General features: G+C 47.6%; 1 protein-coding gene across 9 annotated transcripts in view; it reads left to right on the plus strand.

Annotated features, from left to right (window-relative positions):
* The first annotated feature begins 450 nt into the window (after positions 1–450).
* The window catches only part of LOC126544208 (carboxy-terminal domain RNA polymerase II polypeptide A small phosphatase 1-like), a 255,492-nt gene continuing 232,665 nt past the window's right edge, over positions 451–23,277 (plus strand). For 2 of the 9 annotated variants that reach the window (XM_072286053.1, XM_072286055.1), the window contains exons 1-2: positions 454–733; positions 1,194–1,321. In XM_072286053.1, the coding sequence (XP_072142154.1) occupies positions 661–733; positions 1,194–1,321 (201 nt within the window). In that variant the 5' untranslated portion in view covers positions 454–660. Of the gene's footprint in view, positions 734–1,193; positions 1,322–23,277 lie in introns of all 9 variants that reach the window. The other 7 variants (XM_072286051.1, XM_072286054.1, XM_072286050.1 and 4 more) reach the window with 6 other exon arrangements.

Raw genomic sequence — 23,277 nt, forward strand, 5'->3', positions numbered from 1 at the left:
AGCAGCCTTTCAGGGGCAGGGGGTATGCTAACGCCTGCCCTCTCTGACACGCCGCTTTCTGCAGCTGACGGCAGGCGGCGACACAAGTTTATGCCTTCGTGTCGCGGCAGTAGCTAGCCTCCCCATGTGTAAGCGCAGGCAAATTTGCACTTTTACTTAAAAACCAGGCGATTAACTGTGCCAAGTGTAATACTAAACGAAGCAGACGCCAAAATGCGATCGTTCTGCAAATTTTGAGCAAGAACAGCGCAGCGGTGAGCGCAAAACCCTTTTTCGAACACGTGCAGCGAAACAAATGCGCGCTTAACCCTCGCAAAACAAAGGAATAGAGAAAAGTTCCAACTAATGGAATTTTGCCTCTTTATTTTTTAAGTAGTTATTGTATGATTGCTGGCGAAATTGGAGGTAAAATATTAAGTGTTCACGAAAACAGCCAGCGCCCAAATAGTGCCATTGCTTTAAATAACTTGGCAAGAGCGCGGCTTGTCTGCGCATGCGCAGTACGATCATCGCAACCCTCTTGACTAGGCCTAGTGCATTTTAACATGGACCCGGAGGGAAGCCGTGAAAGATCCTGAAACTTTTTAATTTATTGCAAAGTTTATTCGTTTAGTGCTGTTGCAAGGTACCTGCAGTTGCCTACAAGTAGAGTTGGGATCCATGGACAGTACGTCCATAATTACTCAAGTTAACCGAGAAGAGGAGCAACTAACAAATTTTCCTCCAGATCGAGGTAGGTATACATTGCAATATGGCGCCATCGCGGCGCAGGGAGCGAAACGCTGGTCGGGACCGAGGTTTGAGGCGCGAGCTCACGCGGCGTTTTGCCGGGGGCCCCGCCGTGCCGCTGGGGGGGGCTGTGTCGCGTGCGTGCGAAAGGTGGCGCGGTGTTTTCTGGCCCCCCCGGTGTTCTAACCTCAATTGGGCCGCGGCGGCGGCCGGTGGCGCCGGCCGTGTGGCCCTAGTTATGTGCCCGGGGGCCGAAGGTAAGCAGCGGCCTGCGTTGCGCTGAGCGGCACGGCGCGGCCCAGCAAAGGCGGCAAGGGGGGCGGGGCGCCCACCCCGTCGACGGGCGGCTCGACCTACCCGGGCGGCAGGGGCCCGCCGCCGCCCCGTAAGAGCGGTGAGTCCGGCGGCGGGGCCCGGCGGGCCGTGGCTACAGCCCACCCCCCCCTCTCACTCCTCCCGTGCAGTGCCGCCCTCCAGCAGGAAGCCCCGGCAGCGTGGCTTCCTCAACACGCTGCTCTGCTGCTTCGGGAGCAATAACCAAGGTGCTAGCAACCCCGTGATTGCCGAGGAGAATGGCCAGTACTCGCCCAAGGTGAGCGGTCTGTCTTTCTGTATGTGCAGTGGAGGACAGCTTTTCCTTACTGGCCAATGAAAAGGTGTCCTCTGTGTGTGCAGCGTGTATCTGTTAATGTTGTCTTTTACTTCTCGCTGGTTTCTGAAATAATTGGTCCGTATACTTTCTCGATAGGTTTTAAGTAGTGTACATCTTTATGTACTTTGAAGTGGCCAATATGTTTCTTTTATTATTTTTTTCTAAATTCAATGTGTATCAAGGTACATCGCGTGGTGTTGTTAAAGTGTTCGCATTTTGATATATTGGAGCCATATGTTAGAGGGCTCCTTGCACCAGGTTTGTGCATTGCAAATAGACAGATGTGATGCGTTGATCGCACAGTGGCTATTGTGTCTGCACAGTGTGGAAACAGCTGACATTTCAAAAAGACACCGTGGCAAACTTCTTGAGGGAGCCCTGCTTCCAGCCCAGGGTACCATGCGCCTCTATGCACTGCCTGCAACGTTACTGCTTATGGCACGTGACCTTCATGAAGTGCAGAATACTGCCTAGCAGGAGAGCGGGGGGCAGTCTAATTGAGGCAGTGATTCCTGCTGGCAGCATGGCAACATGACAATCTCTCCTCTCTCTTACAGTAACGAACGAATTCTTTGTGTGTGATGCTCCCCAGACTACAAGTAGCAGTGCATAAGGAAAATGTCCAAACCTGTTGAGGAGGGGCCCTTTAAGGGAGTGAGCAATGCCAGGTAAAATGAGGCCTCAGTTAACTGTCAAGCCTGATTATGAATGAAGTTTGTACAAGTCCATAATTTGTAAGTGCATAGCCTCCTGTCAATAGTGGAAGCACAAGCTAGGTATCCTCCAACATGGCTGGCTGTAGTTCAGATAGCCTCATATGTTTTTATCATGGCATTTTCTTGCTCTCTGCATTATCGAGATTTCATGTGTTGAAAGGTTTTCTGTGCCAACACTGGTGTTATGTCTTGTCCATTTTTGATGCCATAGTGCATGCCTTGGTCAACAGCTCCTGAATATCACTGGAGCTTGCATTCTGTGTGAGGCCACTTGCATAAAAGGTATGCCTCTATCCTGAAGTGTGATGACATGTAGCAAGTTCTCTGTTCTTGCTCATGTTTCCTTTTCAGTGTAATGGGGTTGTGTGCTGGTCTTGTGCCTCGAGCTTTCAATGTTGTGTATCTATGTGCATTCATCATTGAGCATCCCTAGAAAGCTGTTCTTAGGCGATGAGAGGTGCCTTGCCTGTACTGATCAAGAAAGTGTGTATGACGGATATGACTGATTAATGGTCTTAAAGGTGCAAGGGCCACTTCTAGCCAAAAAGTGCCAAATGCATGGTGTAATGAGGTATTAATGGTAACAAAGAATGTAGCATGGCTGTAAAGGGGCCTAAAATCAGTCTTCAAATTGCTTAAAGTATAAATATACTAAAATAATGGCAATGATTATTGATGATGTGTGCTATGATCATAAAATCCTTGCAACGAAGGATGATTAAGCGAGGCGTATAGGATAGCACACGTGCCTCAACAGAGCCCCTTGATGCAAGGGCCCGGAGGCAGTATGACAGATATGGTTCGTAGAGATGTTATAATTGGAGAATGGAAGTAAACATGCCTAGCAGCTAGTTCAAGGGTGATGACTGAGTGGACCCTTTTAAGGGATGATGTCAAGTTGAGGAGTACAGGTTATTAGTCTATGTTGTAGAGCACATTTTTCTTTGCAGATCAAGGTCTTTTATAGAATTATAGAGGCCAGAATGAAGCTGTCCATATTTCTGAAGCAGAATGCTCACTTGTTACCGAATCCAGGAGGATTAAGCAAGAGAAGAAAACGCTGCCTTCTTAATGTTGTATGCAATCAGGATTCAACTGCATCATTCTGGGCAGATAACCTGCCACGGTGGCTTAATGGCCATGGTGTTGCGCCGCTAAGCGCGAGGTCACGGGATGAGATCCCGGCTGTGGCGGCAGCCGCATTTTGATGGGGATGAAATGCGAAAGCGCCCATGCATTGGGGGCACGTTAAAGATCCTGTGGTGGTCAAAAAGTACGTGCCTCATAATCAAATAGTGTTCTTTTTCTTTTTTTGGCACATAGAACCCCAGAATTCATTCTGGGCAAAAATGGGAAAGAATGGAACAGCAGAGTTCAGAAATACGTCCATGTTGGCCCAACCCTATAGTATTACAATTACCACACTTATAACGCTCTGAGTGAAGAACTTTCTCCACCATGTGTGATGTCAAAACAAGGAAAGCTGGATACACTTGAGCTGACAGTGTCTCCATGCGCATGCATGGAGACACTGTCATTTTATGTTGGCTTTCGTTGTGACTGGGTAGAAGTGTAAAAAAAAAAAAGTCATGTAAGCATTGATCAAATAAGAAACATTTTATACCCTATCAAAAAGAAATGTACTGAACAAAAACATTTGCTTGAAATTTAGGATATTGGGTAACTCTCTTTTCAGGGCGGAACATGTCTAGTAGGCTGCCAACACTTGAGTGATTTTTTTGGCTGATGCCTTCCGTGTGGTAGCCAGATGAATGTCGCACACTCCACAAGTGGCCCCTTGGCAGGTTGACACTTGGCTACACTTGCCTGTTCCACCAGTGTGAAAGCTTTGCTGAACTGCATGCACACTTAAGGGAAAACATCATAGGCCAATCTCCTGGTCATAACTTGAATGGATTGAGCAATAACTTTCTGTGTTTATTTAATTTATTTACAGAATACTGCAGGCCCGAAAGAGGGCCCGAAGCAGGAGGGGCAAACGTACATAAAAATATATCCAAGCAACGTGTACAAATATTTGCATATAACAAGATCATATACCTAGCAACAAAGAGGAGTAATAATTGTAGAAGCAGAAAAATGAAAAGAAAAATGCATTCTCAAAGCAATGAAATGGCATTATTCACATGAGATCCAGGTGTGGCAAAGAGTAGGGTGTGTCTGTAATGTCAATTGAAATCTGGCTGGGCCTTCTGAAAGAGGGCTGTAACATGGTCAATAGTCATATTGGGTCTTTTACATTACTACCTGTGCTGCTAATCCACAAGTTTCTGGGGCTCGAAATAATGTAAAATTGTTGACCTAAAATACAAGCTCAACACTTTGTCAACGGAATGTGGTCTGCAGTGTGCAGACTCCTTCCCAGCAGTGTCGCATGGAGACATTTGCTGCACACGCCGTACATGTTTTGCCCTCGTAGCTTATGACCGCATTCCGAGAGCACCAGAACCAATTGCTGTTCAGTGCTTCTCTGAATGTTGCTCAACCATCTGGGCTGCCATGCATGGCAGTACCATTACGACACCTGTTTGACCTACAAGTAACAGGCGTGCTTGAGCTGATGTCTAGGCGATTGCTGGATGTCAAAATTCGCATGTTTTGTGCATCAGTGTCTTTCGCTATGTCATTTCATGAATGTTAGACCACGTTTGCATACCTGCTGCTTTTGGGCACATATTAAGAATCTTTTTTTCTCTAGTGGACAGCTTGAAATATTTGTTGCAGGGGGCGCCCAGACATATCAACTGGTTGCATCTTGCCAGTGCTTCTCTGGGTGATCGATTAAATGTGGAGGTGCAGCTCAGTTAACACGTTGGCCAAGTGCTGTTTGGGTCAAGGGAACAGTCATTCACTGCAGTTAAACGTCGGCAACCACTATAGCAGACCATGCAAGGAGTGGGTTGCAGTTAATCACGTTTGCAGATTTGTGCGAGTTTTCCAACTCTGACTAGCTTCACAAGCAAATGAGCAAATTTATTTAAAAAACATACAATTTACTTGTATTTCATGGTGTATGTATGAAGTAAAATGAATTGAGAAAATGTCGTGGCCCTTTAAGGAGGGTCTCATGCAAGTGTGCTGCCTCTGGTAGACATGATAGGGCAACATACCTATTCTGCAAAAATGTCAACAGTTTTGGGTTCAGTGACTTGCCTGATGCACGTTTGAAGGAAGGAGTGCCCTCATCTTTATTAGTTCAGAGAAGCATACATCTTGCTGTTCTAAATGGCTGTCCTCATTGGGGGCCTTTGTCACTCCCTCTGCAAGCTTGGCTGTGAGACAATTATCCATACCTGATTTGAATATGCATTAGGAATTTGAAGCCCTCATCAGACTTTCATGATTTATAACCTTGTGATGCCTCTCTTAACCTCTTCTTTGTCACTGTGCCTTACCCATATTTATACAGTGTCACTGGCATATAATAGAATGATCTTGGCCGTTGCTTTAGAGCCATGGATTCAGCCTTCTGACACATTGTCATGTCTTGCCGTCTGCAGTTTTGTACTATTGTTATTGGTTCTTGTGGATATTGTCACATGGTAGTGACGTATAAAGAACACAGTAGCAATACTGTGGCGACGAAACTAACTTTTATTGGGCAAACCTGTACCCACAAAAACAGGCTACACTTAAAGAACGGTGACAGCGGCGAACACAGTCGGCGATTGTCAAATTCTGATCAGCGGGTCAAGCGCGTCGGCTTTTATAAATCAGTAGTCGAACGTTCCACAGTAATCGCTAGGACCCTCGTGTCTTCCACAAAGTTCTACACCATTCGCGTCGTGCATACATGCAATCAGATTTCTTAAGGTTCGGTGACCGGCAGCGGGTGGAACCATCGATCTATACATGCGTGTCCTGCATGTGCATTAACATCTGTTAGGTGGTGAAACGTGGTCACCCAATAAAGATAAACGTATACGTTTCAATACCCCCCTCTTAAAAATCATCGACCCGATGCTGCAAACAAACGAAAGTAATAAACAAAAAGACCCATAGCAAAGAAACAACAAACTAAGAAAGTTCATCAGCGTGCGTAAAAGGGCTTAAGACGTACCACGTGGACCACTTCAGATAGTGCGCGGCACTGCTGTGAATGTGAAATGCCGTCTGGCACGACTTCATAGTCCAGTTCGCTAACACGTCGGATGATCTTGTAGGGTCCGAAACAGTGTCGCAATAGTTTCTCACTGAGTCCTCATCAATGTATTGGGGTCTAAACCCAAACACGGTCGCCAGGCTGGTACTGGACGTAGCGTCGTCGGAGGCTGTAGTGTCGACTGTCGTTACGCTGCTGGTTCTTGATCCGTAGGCGGGCGAGCTGTCGGGCTTCTTCGGCGCGTTAGAGATAGGTAGCGACGTCAAGATTCTCTTTGTCGGTGACGTGCAGCAGCATGATGTCGAGAGTCATTGTCGGGTTCCTGCCGTAAACCAGCTTGAATGGCGTGATCTGTGTTTTCTTGTACCGCCATGTTGTAAGCAAAGGTTACGTACGGCAGGACCACGTCCCACGTCTTGTGCTCGACGTCGACGTACATTGCTAGCATGTTGGTGAGAGTCTTGTTCAGGCGCTCCGTGAGACCATTCGTCTGCGGGCGGTAGGCAGCTGTTTTCCTGTGGCTTGTCTGGTTATATTGCTGAATGGCTTGGGTGAGCTCTGCTGTAAAGGCCGTTCCTCTGTCGGTGATCAGGACTTCTGGGGCACCATGTCGCAGCAGGATGTTCTCGACGAAAAATTACTTCGGCTGCAGTGCCTTTCGTACAGCTTTAGTTTCAGCGAAGCGGGTGAGATAGTCCGTCACCACGACAATCCACTTATTTCCGGATGTTGATGTCGGAAACGGTCTCAACAAATCCATCCCGATTTGCTGAAATGGTCGGCAAGGAGGTTCGATCGGATGTAGTAATCCTGCTGGCCTTGTCGGTGGTGTCTTGCATCGCTGACAGTCTCGGCATGTCTTGACGTAACGAGCGACGTCGGCGTTTAGACGCGGCCAGTAATACCTTTCATGTATCCTCGACAGCGTCCGGGAGAATCCGAGGTGCCCAGCGGTTGGATCGTCATGTAGGGCGTGGAGTACTTCTGAGCGCAGCGCTGACAGAACAACCAGAAGGTAGTTGGCCCGGACTGGTGAGAAGTTCTTCACGAACAAGTTGTTTAGTAGCGTGAACGAAGACAATCCGCGCTTAAATGCCCTAGGGACAACGTCAGTGTTCCCTTCTAAATACTCGATGAGGCCTTTTAGCTCCGGGTCTGCTCGTTGCTGTTTAGTGAAGTCTTCCGCACTTATTATTCCAAGGAAGGCATCGTCGTCCTCGTCATCTTGCGGTGGGGAATCGGTGGGGGCACGTGATAGGCAGTCGGCGTCAGAGTGTTTTCGTCTGGACTTGTGGATTACCGCGACGTCATATTCTTGCTGTCTGAGGCTCCACCGCACGAACCGTCCTGAAGGATCCTTTAAGTTAGCTAGCCAACACAACGCGTGATGGTCGCTGACTTTGAATGGCCTGCCATATAGGTATGGCCGGAATTTCACTGTAGCCCAAATGATGGTGAGGCATTCCTTTTCAGTCGTAGAATAATGGACTTCTGCTTTTGACAGCGACCGGCTAGCATAAGATATCACCTGTTCAAGTCCGTCTTTCCTCTGGACTAGGACGGCACCGAGGCCTAGGCTACTGGCGTCAGTGTGAATTTCGGTGTTGAAATGTGCAAGTACGGCCAGCGACTGCATGCATCGGAGTTCTTGAAATGCGTCGGCCTGCGGCGTTTTCCACTTGAACTCGACATGGCATTTGGTTAGATGTGTTAGTGGATCTGCGATGCGTGAAAGTCCATGACGAAACGCCTATAGTAGGTACACATGCCAAGGAACCTACGCACCGCCTTCTTGTCGACAGGCTGCGGGAACTTTGCAATGGCAGCTGTCTTCTGCGGATCGGGGCAGACTCCAGATTTGCTGATGACGTGGCCTAGGAACAGAAGCTCATCGTAAGCGAAGCGGCACTTTTCATGCTTCAGAGTGAGCCTTGATGACTTGATGGCCTCTAATACTATCTCAAGCCACCTATGGTGATCGTCGAAATTTCTGGCGAGGACGACGACCTCATCCAATTAAACAAGACACGTCTGCCACTTCAATCCTGCTAACACAGTGACCATGACGCGCTGAAACCTTGCAGGTGCCGAGCACAGTCCGAATAGCATGACCTTGTAGAGGCCGTCTGGCTTGATGAAAGCAGTCTTTTCGCGATCTGTCTCATAGACTTATATTTGCCAGTAGCCAGACTTGCGGTCCATCAATGAGAAGTGTTTAGTGTTGCAGAGCCGATCCAATGCGTCGTCTATCCGAGAAGGAGGTATATGTCCTTCTTCGTGATCTTGTTAAGTCGACGATAATTGACGCAGAAACGTAGGGTGCCGTCCTTTTTCTTCAAGACTACAGGAGATGCCCACATGCTTTTCGACAGCTGGATAATGTGGTCGCGCAGCAGAGGATCTTCGTCAGTTCGATGAATAGCAACTGCACCTCCATCGGTTGCTGCTTTTAGTTTTCCGGATATGGGCTCGCAGAGCAACCCCGGGCTGGGGCAGTGTATGGACGGCGCTGCGGCGACAGGTAGCGGCCTGGTGATGGCGAACGGGACGGTCGTCGAGAGCTCCACTGAGTAGCGGCGAGGTAGTTGGCAATATCGCGAGGGCGTTCACCTTGCTGCGGGCGCAGAGCGTTGATGGCGAACCCTCGTAGTCCCCTTTCGCGGTATGGGCATCGGCGGTAGATATGTCCGGCTTCCGCGCAGTGATAGCAGAGCGGGCGATAGTCGGGGGGTGCACCAAATGTCCATCTTCCTCGCGTAGCTGCGCTGGGCAACGGGTGGGTGTACTGGCGGCCGCGGCGGTGGAAGACGGAATTGTGGTGTTACAAGGCCCTGGCGCAGTCCCGGGAGGGGATCTTGGCGACGGCTGCGTAGGTCATCGCTTCCGCCACAGGAAGTGACGATTCGGGCTGCACTTCAGTAACGCCCAGTGACCGTCGAAGTTTGTCCTTGACGATGCCAGTGACTGAGGACACCTGACGTTGTGACGAAGGAAACATCTTGCGCAGTTCTTTGCGCACAATGGCCCTGATGGTTTCTTGGAGATCACCGGCACCCAGTGCGTGGATGGCACACTGTGGCGTGAGCACTTGGCGGTTATATTGCCTAGTGCTCATTTCTAGAGTTTTCTCAATCGTCGTTTCCTCTCTCAGGAACTCAGCTTCGGTCTTCAGTGGGTTCCGGATCAGTCCGGCGAAAAGTTCTTGCTTTACGCCTCACATCAAGAAACGCACTTCTTTCTCTTGGTCGGCGTGCCGCAAAAGACGGGTCATATCTTCCGTGAAGATGATGCTAGTCTCATTGGGTAGTTGCCCTTGGGTTTCCAGCAGAACTTCGGCCCTTTTCGGACAAAGCTCGTGAACGTCCTCTGGAAGTTACTGCGGAACGGGTCCCATGCTGTAAAGATGGACACCCGGTTCTCGAACCAACTCCTCACGGCATCTTCCAAGGAGAAATACACATGTCGTAGCTTATCCTCAGAGGTCCAGTTGTTGAAGGCCGAGACCCTTTCGAAGGTTTCGAGCCAGGTCTCCAGATCCTCCGACGTAGCTCCACGGAAGGTATGGGGCTCTCTGGGTTGTTGAAGTACGATGGGTGACACTGGGGCTGCCATTGTAGTTGTATTGGCCACAATCTTCTTGGTCTTCTCAGGTAGAAGTCCGTGCTCCGTAGGCAGCTGTTGTAGACGGTGGCTTGCTCGATGGTCCGGGACTACGTTGGTGTTTTCTTTGCGGTTCCGGGCTTGGCTCACGGCTTGTTGGGGGCGTCTGGTACATGCACGAAAAACACTTCCACCAGATCTCACATGGTAGTGACGTATAAAGAACGTAGTAGCAATACTGTGGAGACGAAACTAACTTTTATTGGGTGAACCTGTGCCCACAAAAACAGGCTACACTTAAAGAACGGTGACAGCGGTGAACATAGTCGGCGATTGTCAAAATTTGATCAGCGGGTCAAGCGCGTCGGCTTTTATACATCAGTGGTCGAACGTTCGAGAGTAATCGCTGGGACCCGTGTGTCTTCCACAAAGTTCTACACCATTCGTGTCGCGCATACATGCAATTAGACTACCCAAAGTTCGGTGGCAGACAGCGGATGGAACCATCGATAACATACCAGAAACTTTCTATGCATGCAGGCGTGTCCTGCGCTGTGCGTTAATATTTTTTAGGCGGTGAAACGTGGTCGCCTGATAAAGATAACCTGTACACGTGTCAATATAGAGTGATTTTTAAGTTTGATTTTGATTTGAATTTGATTTTTAAGTTAATTCAATCCTGACCAAAGGTCGTGGCCCATACATCTTTATGGGCCAGGACTCTAATGTAGTTTTGACCTTCAAAGTGGCCCTTGCAAAATAAGTTGAACTGGTCGCCACTTTTGACCTTAATCGAGATCCCAGTGGCTGTAGAATTGCTCTTCCTGATAGTTAATTTTCTAATGTTGATTTGTGCTTGGCAGAGTCGGAAATGGCAGCTTACAGTACATGGTTACATATCTATTCGATTGAATGAGAACATGCTTTCCCAAGAAAATGGGTCCGAAAATAGCCTGTGCATTAATTGGATATAAAACCAACTGTTTGTGGCTTAGGAAACAGCAGGGTGTCTACCAACCGGGAATTCTCAGGGATTTTGAGTAGTCTGGAAAAACTCGGGGAAAACTCGGGGAATTTGTGCCTCTATCAGGGAAAATTAGCTGTAATTTTATTGAAAGGGTCGAAAGTCTCGCTAATGCTGGCTTGAGTAACAGACAGGAATCGTAATGAATAGTCTTTGACACCCTGTCTTCGGCTGAAGGAGTTGCCAGGGTACAGTCAAGGACCGACTTTCCGGATGTCCGATAATTTGGACTGCTTCGCGGCACCACCACGTACCTCATAGAGTCAATGTATCAGAACGTCTGAAACTTCGGACGCAAGAACCCTTCGCCGCCCGATTTTCAGGACTTTTGCCCGCGCGACCACACGTCCAAAACGGCGTTAATAAAAGCCACCACTGCTGCCGTTTTGATTACCACGCCTCCTCGAACCGGCACTCTCTCGCACAGATTTGCTGGGAGCTATCACCACTGCGGCAACGCTAGACCTAGCTGCTTCGACGTTCGCTATTGAGCTTCTTGCCGTTGGTGCCATGTTTTTCTTTGAAAGAATTCGCTGCTGTTAGCAATGGCACTGACTTTGTGGTCCTCGCGATTGGCTTAGAAGCTTGGAAAGCATGGTGCGTTGCATAATGCGGGTTCCCGAAGTTCAGCTTCCTCTCTCTACAGAAATGTTGCTTGGTGAAGCATACGCAAAAGTATTGCAGTGAAGCACAACAAGCATGGGAAGGGGCTATTGCCACGGGACACAGTATGTATTCATTAATTATACACGCGTGCACCTGGGATCTCCTGTCATAGTACGAGAACCGATGTGCCTAATACATGTATCGATAGGCCTTCAGAGCATATTCGAATGTGCCTGTGGATGTTTGAGCCCGTAAGGGCAGTAAATGACATGCATTTATTTTTTCCAACTGGCCGATTTTTCGGACGTTTTCACGGCCTATAGGGCGTTGGAAAAAACGGACGTGGACTGTGCAATTGACCAAGAAGATGCTTCAAATGGTTTGGGGACGAACGAGTGGTGGAAGGAGGACAAGAACAGAAAGGACCTATGCATTGAGGAATGAACGGGAAAGGAAGCATGCTGCCGTCGTTTTGAAGGAGCTTGAGCTGAAAAAGCGGAGTGTTGCCCGAAGCCGAGGTGCAGTTGTTTCCCTTGATCCAAACCAAAATAAACCACTTAAAGCAGTGGAACACAACACTGAGGAATCGTGCGTAGGCTTAGGGTATGTCAGGACGGTTGAGGTTGACTTACGAGCTGTTGAGAAAGAATCTCAATTGTGACAAAGTTCGGGCCTCATGCCACTGAGCTTGCTATCAGTCGATAGAAATAGCTCATACGTATTTGAAAATATTTGCTTCTGTATGCATCTCCTTTTTATTCGTATTTGAGAATGTCTGACTCTATTTGCAATTTTTCTCGAACAAATTTCATTTGCTATGCATTTTACAAGCCCATCCCTTCTATTCTTTTTTTGAATAACATGAACATTACTACTTAGTATTCAAATTGGATTAAGTCATTTTTTCATTTTTTTCATATGCTTACTAGAGAGTGACAGCATCGGGCGATATGGTTTCAGCCCGTCTTGACGTAAAACATAGTTTTCCGTCCCTCGGGGAATTTCGCAAAGGCACTCAGGGAAAACCTGGAAAACTCGGGGAATTCGGAGATGTCAACTTAGTAGACACCCTGAACAGTCAAAGGCAGTGTCCTCACTATAGTCATCACAAGGCGGCAACAGAACAGGATTTTGCATAGTTTAGCAGCAGTAACCTGCTGCTTTCATTGTGAAACCTAATTCAATACTTTACTTTAAAGTGCAACTCCAGCATATTTTTAAACCATATTAGCATGTTGTCATTTTCAAATGGCATTGACAACCCTGTCACTGGTAGGGTGGTTCAGTTAGCTCAGAAACAAATCAGTACTTTTAAATAACCAATAAACGAGGTACCAAAACAGGTAGCTGCTTTGTGTGACGTCACAGGGAGTCAATGACGTCGGATCCTATACTACCCTAATGTAAACATGCAGCACACGAGGTGCAAATGCCAGAAATAGTGAAGCTGATGTTGTCTTATGATGACATTGGGAGCTTTTCCAGCTCTGACTGGACAGCGGCCATTTCGGCGATGGTATAAGCGGTGAAGGATCACTGTTTGCTTTTGACCCGTTGCCGCTGCGCGAGGCAGCTTCACGTGCCCAAAATCAACACATTGTGCTGTAGCAAGACAAAGAGAAGCACCGGTTATCACGTCTCAAAACGATGATTGTCGGCCGTTGTCTCGTAGAATAAGGAGCCAGGGAGCCAGCTTCGTCGTTCGTTGGCAACGTGGCGATGTAGTCTTTGACGTCACACACAGGGTGGCCAGTAAGAAGTCATACATTCGTGGGCATGATTCGGGAACATGCAACCACTTTCTAAAATTAATTTTCAGGAAAACTAAATCACTTGCAGTCATATCGTTTGGCACTGATAATCAAGAGTGCAAAAGAGAATGTATGTACAAAATTTTATTATAGGCCAGTGGGCATCGAAAAATCGCTGGAGTGACCCTTAAGCTAGCAGCAACAGGGTCAGGTAATGGAGTCATTCAAGAAAAGGAGTTAAGCTGTGGTTGTGTCATTAAACACAAGGTGAGCATGTATTCTAAAATAACCCCAGATATTTTTTTTTTTTTTTTTTTTTTTTTTTTTTTTTAAGTGAGCCTTCTGAGCCGTCTTTCAGATTGCACTGGGAACCCACAAAAACTGGGCTGGTGTTAGATGCAGGTAAATGAAGATGTGGGCTGTATTTCTCCTCTTCTTTTAAACCAAATGCAGTTCTTATTGTCACTGTACACACCCAATACCTTATCCGTCTGGAGTACATGTTCTTCTTCTCATAAGGCTGTCAAACTAAACTTGAGCTGAACCCAAAACTGGAACTGAATTGAAACATTTTTTCCGTCATTTTGGAACTGGAACAGAACCATTCCAAACTGGTTTTACGCCAGGTCCAGCCAAGGGTTGTTGCCAGAGCAGGCACTTCTTGCATCAGCGGCTCGATAAATGAGGTCCACCTACTTGGCGTGGGGTTTGTTTACAATGGCTCCTGTCACGGAAATTCTATTGCAAAAATACATTGAATAGCTTCATAGGATGCCATGAAACCTTCTGAATACAAATTCGACATGCCTATACATTTGAACCCACTTATAACATAATTCAAGTGCCAGCAAAATCTCATTGTTATAACTGGGATGCACGAATAAAGCAGAGGAGATTTTAATTAATTAGAGAGTAGTACAGACCAACCCACATATAGCATTACCAGTACTCGGATGCAACAATAAGCTGCTGCACCATGAACTTATGTGTTTGTTCTTTGGTAAAATAAACCATTTACTACAGTATTGTCAAGCTGCATTACTGGCTATAACAATTAAATCTGGCTGCCACCTGCCGTGGTGGCGTAGTGGCTAAACCCAAGGGCATGGGATCGAATCCCGGCCGCGGTGGCCACATTTTGATGGGAGTGAAATGCAAGAACACCTGTGTACTATGCATTGGACGCACATTGAAGAGCCCCGGTTCTAAATAAATGTGTGGCCTATACTGCCCTATATATTCAGCTCCTGCTTTCCTCACTAGGGCATGCCTCATAATCAAATCGTGGTTTTGGCAGGTAAAACCACAGAAAATACTTCTAAAAATTTCTAATCTGGCTACTGGGTGTCTGTGTCGAAATGTAGGACAAAGAAAATGCAAGCTGCCGTATTCGCCTGCATGCCCCATACCACACTTGCCTTTGTCTCGTGAATGGCCTCATCCTTCGTTGCGTCACACTACACGTGCCCCTTTCCTGTCCCTTGGGTTTAAACAGAAAGCAGACTGAGGGGTGGAAGAGAGATGAGACAAGGCTCGGGGTGCGTGATGTTTGGGGAAGGTGTGGGGCACGCAGGCAAATGAGGTGGCTCTTGTTCTTTTTTTTTTTTTTTTTTCCTATGGATTTTGCTTTCTTTTTCTTTTGCCACGTTTTGCGAGTAGGCAGCTTTAATTGTTATAACCGAAAATGCTGCATGGGAGCATTGCAGTAAAGTTTATTTTGCAATAGAACACATTTTGAAGTTGTTAGTACCCGCCGTGGTTGCTCAGTGGCTATGGTGTTGGGCTGCTGAGCACGAGGTCGTGGGATCGTATCCCGGCCACAGCGGCCGCATTTCGATGGGGGCGAAATGCGAAAACACCCGTGTGCTTAGATTTAGGTGCACGTTAAAGAACCCCAGGTGGTCGAAATTTCCGGAGTCCTCCACTACGGCGTGCCTCATAATCAGAAAGTGGTTTTGGCACGTAAAACCCCATAATTTAATTTTTTTTTTAGAAGTTGTTAGTGCATTGGCTGCTCATTGTTATATCCAATATATTGGTCAAACTATACAACAGTGCATGATGCCTCATTTTTATACTTTTTTTTTCCCAGTTAGTGCCCATGTAAATAGTTAGACACAATACCCGTGTGACCTTGTCTCTCCAATGTACTGCGAGTTTTTGCTGAAATTGGAGGCATTTAAATGATTTGTTTTCACAACTGTTTGAATGGTTGACAAAGCTTGGAATGAGTTAAAAGCCTAATTGTTATTTCAAGGCTTAACCGCCCTGCTCATGGTGACTGCGGTAGTATGTATGAGGAGCAGGGGAGCTGACCACATTCGACAGCAGCTCGGTGTTTAGTGGCGCAAGGCCGCAGGTAATGAACACGGGATGCAGGGCACCAAACGCCCTTTCTAACTGTACCAAGGCTGTGAGTAATCTGGCAGGGTATACCTAGGGTTCCCTTTTTTCAGGTAAAACCTGGTAAACCCTGAACAAGTTTCATTGAAATTTGGTTAAGCCTGATTTCTCCCTTAAGTTTGCCCCTTTTGTAAAGGATTATAATAAATGCAGCTGTTGCAAAACTAAAAAATGCTACCCACCTTGTGGTCAAGATGTATCAGTAATATGAATCTGGTCAATTAACACTGGCCATAATATATTCAGCTCCTGCTTTCCTTCAGTGAATAAGAACTTGTGTTTTTAGTAGCAGCACTTACCTGAACAGTGGCGCATTGCATTGAATTTCCTGCATGTTGCATACAGCGACAATGCGGCAGGAAGCGAACACAGTGTTACTCTGTATTGTGAATGGTAGCTGTGACGTAGAGAGGACATTCACCCAACTATGTTGCTTTCAAAGAAGGGTGGCTCCTTCGGTTAGTCTGCGTTTGGTATGTGGTGGCACCACGTGCCCCAGCACATGGCGGACCCTAGCTGATCCTGGAGGTTGAGCTGAGTGCTCGGAGTTGCCCATCCAGGGGAAATTGGTGAATATTTCCTGACTGCTTATCGCTTTTCCACCCTTCTCTCTCACTTTCAATTTTTTCTGACTTCTGCTCACTTCTGTATTACTTCTGATCTTTTAGGGATTGAGGGTTAACCTTGTGTGAGATAGCCACTCTAAGTTGTATAGTTGTATATCATATTTTGTTGTACTAGTAGTAACATACAATTGGCATTTGCAGGACCTGCCCTTTGCAGGTTCTGCAATGTTCCCTCGTTGAGCTTCATGGTGGGTGGCTGATGTTGCTACTGAAATAATGGGTGGGAATTCTGTGCCATTGTGCCACTTTGATACGCACATCACACTGTGCTAGAACAGCTTTGGTTGGTAGCTTTGACACCAGCAGGCATCAGTGAAAGATCGCTAGCGCAGTGCGGCGCGTTGTGTCAGTAATCTCCGAGGTCATGTAAAAGTAATTTTTGTATTCTGGCTGCCAGTGGGCACGAACAGCCGCACACAACTAAGCCTCCAGAATAACACTAAAGGTGGCGACATTGTTTTATCTTGCCGCCCAAGCAAGGGCAGGCAAGCAAGGGTCCGGAGTTCGCTGGTGGTTGAACGGAGAGTTGTGCTGGCAAGGCCACACATTGCTTTTATCTTTTACTCGTGCCACCACCATGATAGTTGCTCGGGGACGTGGTTCGTAGCCCCGCTATTAAATATAGCACACTAAAGAGACAAGCAGCGGGGGATAGCGCACGTGGCGAGGATACTCAGAGAAGCGAGGAGAAGATGGATGTCGCCACCGTTAGCTTTTTGAGGGGGCTTAAAGCCCTACCCAATCACTCAATGTAAAATCCCTATGTCACGGGGCATCTAGTGAGTCTAGTGAATGGCTAAGCGAAGTGTAAACTTGTTCGTGCTTTGGATGTTTTGTAGTTGATGTTTTTGAATAAACCCCTGTGATGTTCACTAATGCTAGCTTCTTCACATCTATTGAAAAAAATGCCTCCAGTCATTTCACCAGCACTTAATACAAAAGTATGAAAAATGCCTTTAAGCTGCTCTTTAACACTTCTTTAATGCTGTAGAATGCGAGGTGTTGTGACTGCTACCCTACTTAATTATATTGTTACACGGTTAAAAATAGTGAGACGTGTATTTACAGAATATTTACAATAATTATAGCAGCTGACAAGATGGTAGATAGCGCACGAAGACCAGAACATCGTCTTGTTCCGACGATGATTAAAACATCTTCTTCATCAGCGTGTCACATGACCCCCGGCGGCTGAAGCACCGGCTCGGTGCTGGTTAGGGGGCGGGCGAGTGATACAACTTAAGACTTGTGACGTGGACCACGTTGGAGTGATGCTGAGCCACGGTTGGCTCAAGAGGGGTGATTTCGTACGTGACATCAGTTACTTGACGCAAGACACGGTAAGGGCCGGAGTAGCGTGAAAGTAACTTCTCCGAGAGGCCAACGCGTCGTGACCAAAGGAGAACCAGGGCGCCCGGTATGTAATGGACGTCACGATGGCGGGCGTCATATAAGCGCGGCTGATTGTCCTGCAACTCCACAAGTCGACGACGGGCAATATGGCGTGATTCTTGTGCTTTGAGGATGGCTTCACAGGCGTACTCGGATGTGGAATTCAGACTAGCAGGCAGAACGGTGTCGAAAGGTAACGTAGGGTCGCGGCCAAACAAGAGAAAGAATGGAAAGAAGCCTGCGATATCATGGCTAGACGAATTATAGGCGAAAGTAACGAATGGCAGTGCAACGTCCCAGTCGCGATGGTCATCAGAGATATACATGGACAGCATGTCAGTAAGGGTGCGGTTAAGGTGCTTGGTTAGACTGTTCGTTTGTGGATGGTAAGCAGTAGCAAGTTTGTGTTTAGTCGCGCACGAGTGCAGAATGTCATTGGCAACTTTAGAAAGAAAATAGTGGCCTGGGACGGTGAGGAGTGGAGGGGTAGCGTGGTGATGGATGATGTTTTCTAGGAGGAAGTCGGCGACATCGGTTGCACAGCTTGTCGGAAGAGCCTGTGTGATTGCATATCGGGTGGCGTAGTGTGTTGCTACAGCAATCCACTTCTTTCCCGAAGCAGACGTAGGAAAAGGGCCTAAAAGGTCAACACCTACACAGAAGAATGGTTCAGATGATACGTCATGGTTGAAGGCAAGCAGCAGGGAGTGTGGTCAGCTTTTTGCGTCGTTGACAAAGATCACACGCAGTGACATAATGGCAGACGTCACGGTATAGACCAGGCCAAAAGAAGCGCCGACGAATGCGGTCATAAGTCCGTGACATGCCAAGGTGACCTGCAGTCGGTACGTCATGAAGCTGGGCGAGAACAGTCTGATGCAGATGCTCAGGCACAACGAAGAGTCAGGCAGGGCCGTCAAGGCTTAGTTAGAGCAGTACAATATACCATCTCGAAGTTCAAACATGCGAAAGGAAGGATCGGGGGTCATTGAAGTGAGCCGTTGAATAAGGTGTTGCAAGGAGGCGTCCCGACGTTGTTCGGCTCCAATGTAGCGAAAAGCAGCCAGAGAGAGAACGGTGACAGGTATGCTGGCCGCAGAAACGTAAGGAGGGTCGACAGGATGGCACGACAAGCAGTCCTCATCTTGATGTAACCGGCCGGTCTTGTATACAACTAAATAGTTGTATTCTTAGAGGCGCAGAGCCCAGCGGCCAAGGCGCCCTGAAGGATCTTTGAGGGACGAAAGCCAACACAGAGCGTGGTGATCAGTGATGACTGTGAATTGGCGGCCATACAAATAGGGGCGGAATTTACCCACTGCCCAAATGAGAGCGAGACACTCGCGTTCGGTGATAGAATAATTGCTCTCCGCAGAGGAAAGAAGGCGGCTGGCGTAGGCAATAACACGTTCTCGCCCTTGTTGTTTCTGTGCCAAGATAGCTCCAATACCGTGGCCACTGGCATCGGTACGGACTTCTGTTGGAGCTGACACATCAAAGTGAGCGAGAATGGGCGGGGACGTAAGCAGCCCAATCAGCTCGGTGAAAGCACCAGCTTGCTCAGGGCCCCAAATGAATGCAGCGTCTTTCTTGAGGAGCTGATTGAGAGGGCCCGCAACGTTCGCAAAATTTCGGACAAACCGAAGGAGGTAGGAGCAAAGGCCCAAGAAGCTGCGAACATCCTTGGCACATGTTGGCACGGGAAAGTCTTTGACTGCCCGTATTTTATCATGATCAGGGCGTACACCAGAAGAATCGACGAGATGCCCGAGCACAGAAATTTCACGACGACCGAAGTGGCACTTGGACGAATTTAGTTGTAGCCCCGCCTGACGGAAAACAGATAGGATCGTCGACAGGCGTTCGATGTGTGTCGCAAAAGTCGGAGAAAAAACGATCACGTCGTCCAGGTAGCAGAGGCAGATGGACCACTTGAAACCGTGTACGAGGGCGTTCATCATTCGTTCAAATATGGCCGGGGCATTGCATAAACCGAAAGGCATCACTTTGAATTGATACAGGCCATCGGGAGTAATAAAAGCTGTCTTCTCACTGTCCATGTCATCCACGGCAATTTGCCAGTAGCCGGAGCGAAGGTCGAGAGACGAAAAATATTGTGCTCCATGCAGGCAATCCAGGGCATCGTCAATGCGTGGTAGTGGATAGACTTCTTTCTTTGCTACCTTGTTGAGGTGTCGATAATCGACGCAAAATCACCAACTGTTGTCCTTTTTAATTAGTACAACAGGGGATGCCCATGAGCTGCAAGAAGGTTCCATGATGTCTCGAGAAAGCATCTTGTCAACTTCGTGTTGGATGATATGTCGCTCCGTAGGCGAGACGCGGTAGGGTCGCCGATGGATCGGGCTCGCATCACCGGTGTTTATTCGATGTTTTACGACAGGTGTTTGTCCTAGAGGGCGTTCTCCAAGGTCGAATATGTCCCAGTATGAGGCAAGGAGGCAACGTAGTTCTTGAGCACTCTGGAGAGGAAGGTCGGGAGCAATCATTTTTGTTAGGGCATTCAAGTCTGAAGGGACAGGGGGCGAAGCAAGAGTTGAAAACGAGGAGCTGTCACAAGTTAAAGCCGAAATGTGGTAGTCTCTGGCTGGCGTTATTCGCGCCAGGGATATTCCGCACGGGAGTACTTCTTGTGTACAGAGTCCAAAGTTCACAAGTGGAAGGCAGGATGTGTTGTCCGAAATGGTAACGACGGTGTGAGGAAAAGCGACGTTATGCGAGAGCGGGACATTCGGATTAGGAGATACGATGTAGTCACCGTCTGGTACAGGTGGAATGGGGAGTCACCTATGTAGGTAACGGCACAGTGAGGAAGGTGAATATGCTCTGTGGAACATAACCTTACGGAGCACTATCGAGAGGGTCAATAGCAGCAGGTAGAGCGAGTTGCACAACACCAGCAGAACAGTCTATCAAAGCGGAATGTGTCGACAGAAAGTCAAGGCCCAGGATGAGGTCGTGAGGGCAGTGCTTTAGTACATAAAATCAAATAGAAGTATGATGTCTAGCGACACTCACGCGAGCCGGACACATGCCAATAACGGCTGGTGTTCCACCAGCCGTTATTTTCCGTTCCACCAGTTTTCCGGAAGGGTGCGCCGGAAGGAGCTAGGGGATGGTGATCGGCGAGATGGGGGCGATCGGGAGAAGCAGCGACGTGGCGAAGGAGAGCGGCTAGAGCGAGTAGGACAAGAAGTGGCGCCAGAATTTGCTGGCTGCGTTTGCGGGGCAAACTGAGAAGCAGCATGAGGGCCGTGGGATGGGTGGTAGGACCAGGGTGTCGAATTCCACGAAGACCGGCAGCGACGTGAAATATGGCCGATGCGGCCACAAGTGAAGCATATAGGCTTGACGTCTGGAGTGCGCCATTCGGCTGGGTTGCAATACCGTGTTGGGGCATTCAGGCTGCGGGTGCGTATGACAGTGCTGGACGGAGTGTAGTCAGGCTGATTAACTGAGCAGACGTTGGTCAAGCCAACGTTGGCCAAATCTTGGCACACGACGGACTGTATCAGACGGTTGCCTGGCAATTGTTGGGGCTATGGGTTGGGGTCGTGACAGGAGATGCGGAGATGCGGTGCGTTGCCTGTAGGCAACACTTGTCCATGAAGGGTTAACATTACATTTTTAAGTGAACGTAGTATAGGTGACACAGCAGCACATTTTACTGCTTTTATTCTGATGCAGCAGAAAAGTTAATTCTACTAACAAATGACTATTGATGTAAAAGACAGATTCAATGGTGGAACGATGACTAAAGCATGAAAGAATCAAAGTAAAGCATGGGGCATGCTGTGGGGATCCTCAAATACGTAAAACCTTGTTGAATTTAAACATAGTGTTTGCCATGCCAGGCTAGGAGAGCAAGCTGGGAGCTCGGGCATCGATTTCTATACACAAAAATGTGGAATGGGCTCGGAAGGCCAACAAACCCATCCGTTGCGCCTGGTGAATGATGGAGAAAGTAGCAGTTGCTACAAAAGAAATTCATACAGGTTCCTCAAAAGTAAAGCCATGCAGTTGAAGAAAAATTCATCCTATTAATTACTTCTCTCCACCTGGCGGGTTTCCGCACAACTGTCACGTCAAACTCTTGCCTTTGCTTCGAGTTGTTGACAAATTCGACTTCGCCCTGCCATCTGCTAGCCGCCTGATTAGATCTGATGGTAGAGTGGCTGCCCCGGGAAGGCGGTGGTCCCGAGTTCAAGTCCCGGACCAGGACGAATTTTTCTTCAACTGCCAGGCTTTTCTTTTGAGGTACCCGTATAAGTTTCCTTTGTAACAATTGCTACGAACAGGTGGATGTCTGATTTTTAATTACTTCTCGCCACCTTGCGAGCTTCCGCAGAACTATTACGTCAAGGAGAGAGTGTGGAAGACCAGGCTGTCTAGCTTCGTGCACAAAGAAATAGCAGGGCACTGTTCCACCGACAAAGTGAACCATCCTCGCAACATTGCTGAGCTGACAGCAGCCTTGAATGCATGCAAAAACTCTGCACCAGCAGCTGACAGCATCACGTATGGCATGATCAAAAACTTCGACACCAACACATGAATGACAGTGCTTGCATTTTTGTTGCACCATCTGGGCTGCCAGATACCTTCCACCTACATGAAAAGAAGCTAGTGTTGCATCAATTTTGAAGCGAGGTAAAGACCCACCCTCATTAACCAGCTACCGTCCGATAGCGCTAACAAGCTGTCTATGTAAGCTTTTTGAGAAAATGATAAATTGCCTTCTTTTACATTTTCTAGAATCCAGCAATATGCTTGATTCATACGAATGTAGTTTTAGAGAAGGCTGGTCGACAACTGACCATCTTGTGCTCATTGAAGTCAACATTCATGATGCATTTGTCTGAAAGCATCTGACCAAGGCAGCGGGCACACCTGTAATGCAGCAGAGGGTGCTAAGAATCTCTGGGTCCGGACAGGCCGCCAATGGAAACTGATCCTTGCAACGTTTAACACCCGAACCCTCTCAAGTGAGGCTAGCTTAGCAGGACTCGTTGAGGAACTATCAGGCATTGTTTGGGATATTATTAGCCTTAGTGAGATTAGAACTTGTGAGCCTTACACATTGCTAAGTAACGGCCATGTCCTCTGCTATAGAGGTCTCCCTGATCAGAAGCAATATGGGGTAGGATTCATAATCCGTAAGAACATAGTGGGCAACATTGACGAATTCTACAGCATTAACGAGAGGGTAGCCGTAGTCGTAATCAAACTTAAGTATAGATTAAAGGTAGTACAAGCCTACACTCCAACATCCAGTCATGACAATGAGAAAGTAGATCATATTTATGAAGATGTTGAATTAGCAATGAGAAAAGTGCAAACTAGATATACAGTAGTAATGGGTGACTTCAATGCAAAAGTGGGGGAAAAAGCAGGCGGGTGAACAGGCAATTGGCAACTATGGCGTCTATTCTAGAAACGCTAGAGGAGAAATGCTGGTAGAATTCACAGAAAGGAATAAGCTGAGAATAATGAACACCTTTTTCAGGAAACGTAGCAACAGAAAGTGGACCTGGAAAAGCCGTAATGGTGAAACAAGAAATGAAATTGATTTCATACTTTCTGCCGATCCAGCATAGTGCAGGATGTAGAAGTGATGGGTAGGGTAAAATGCAG

Source organism: Dermacentor andersoni, chromosome 1, assembly GCF_023375885.2.
Source record: "Dermacentor andersoni chromosome 1, qqDerAnde1_hic_scaffold, whole genome shotgun sequence".
Classification (NCBI taxonomy): Eukaryota; Metazoa; Arthropoda; class Arachnida; order Ixodida; family Ixodidae; genus Dermacentor; species Dermacentor andersoni.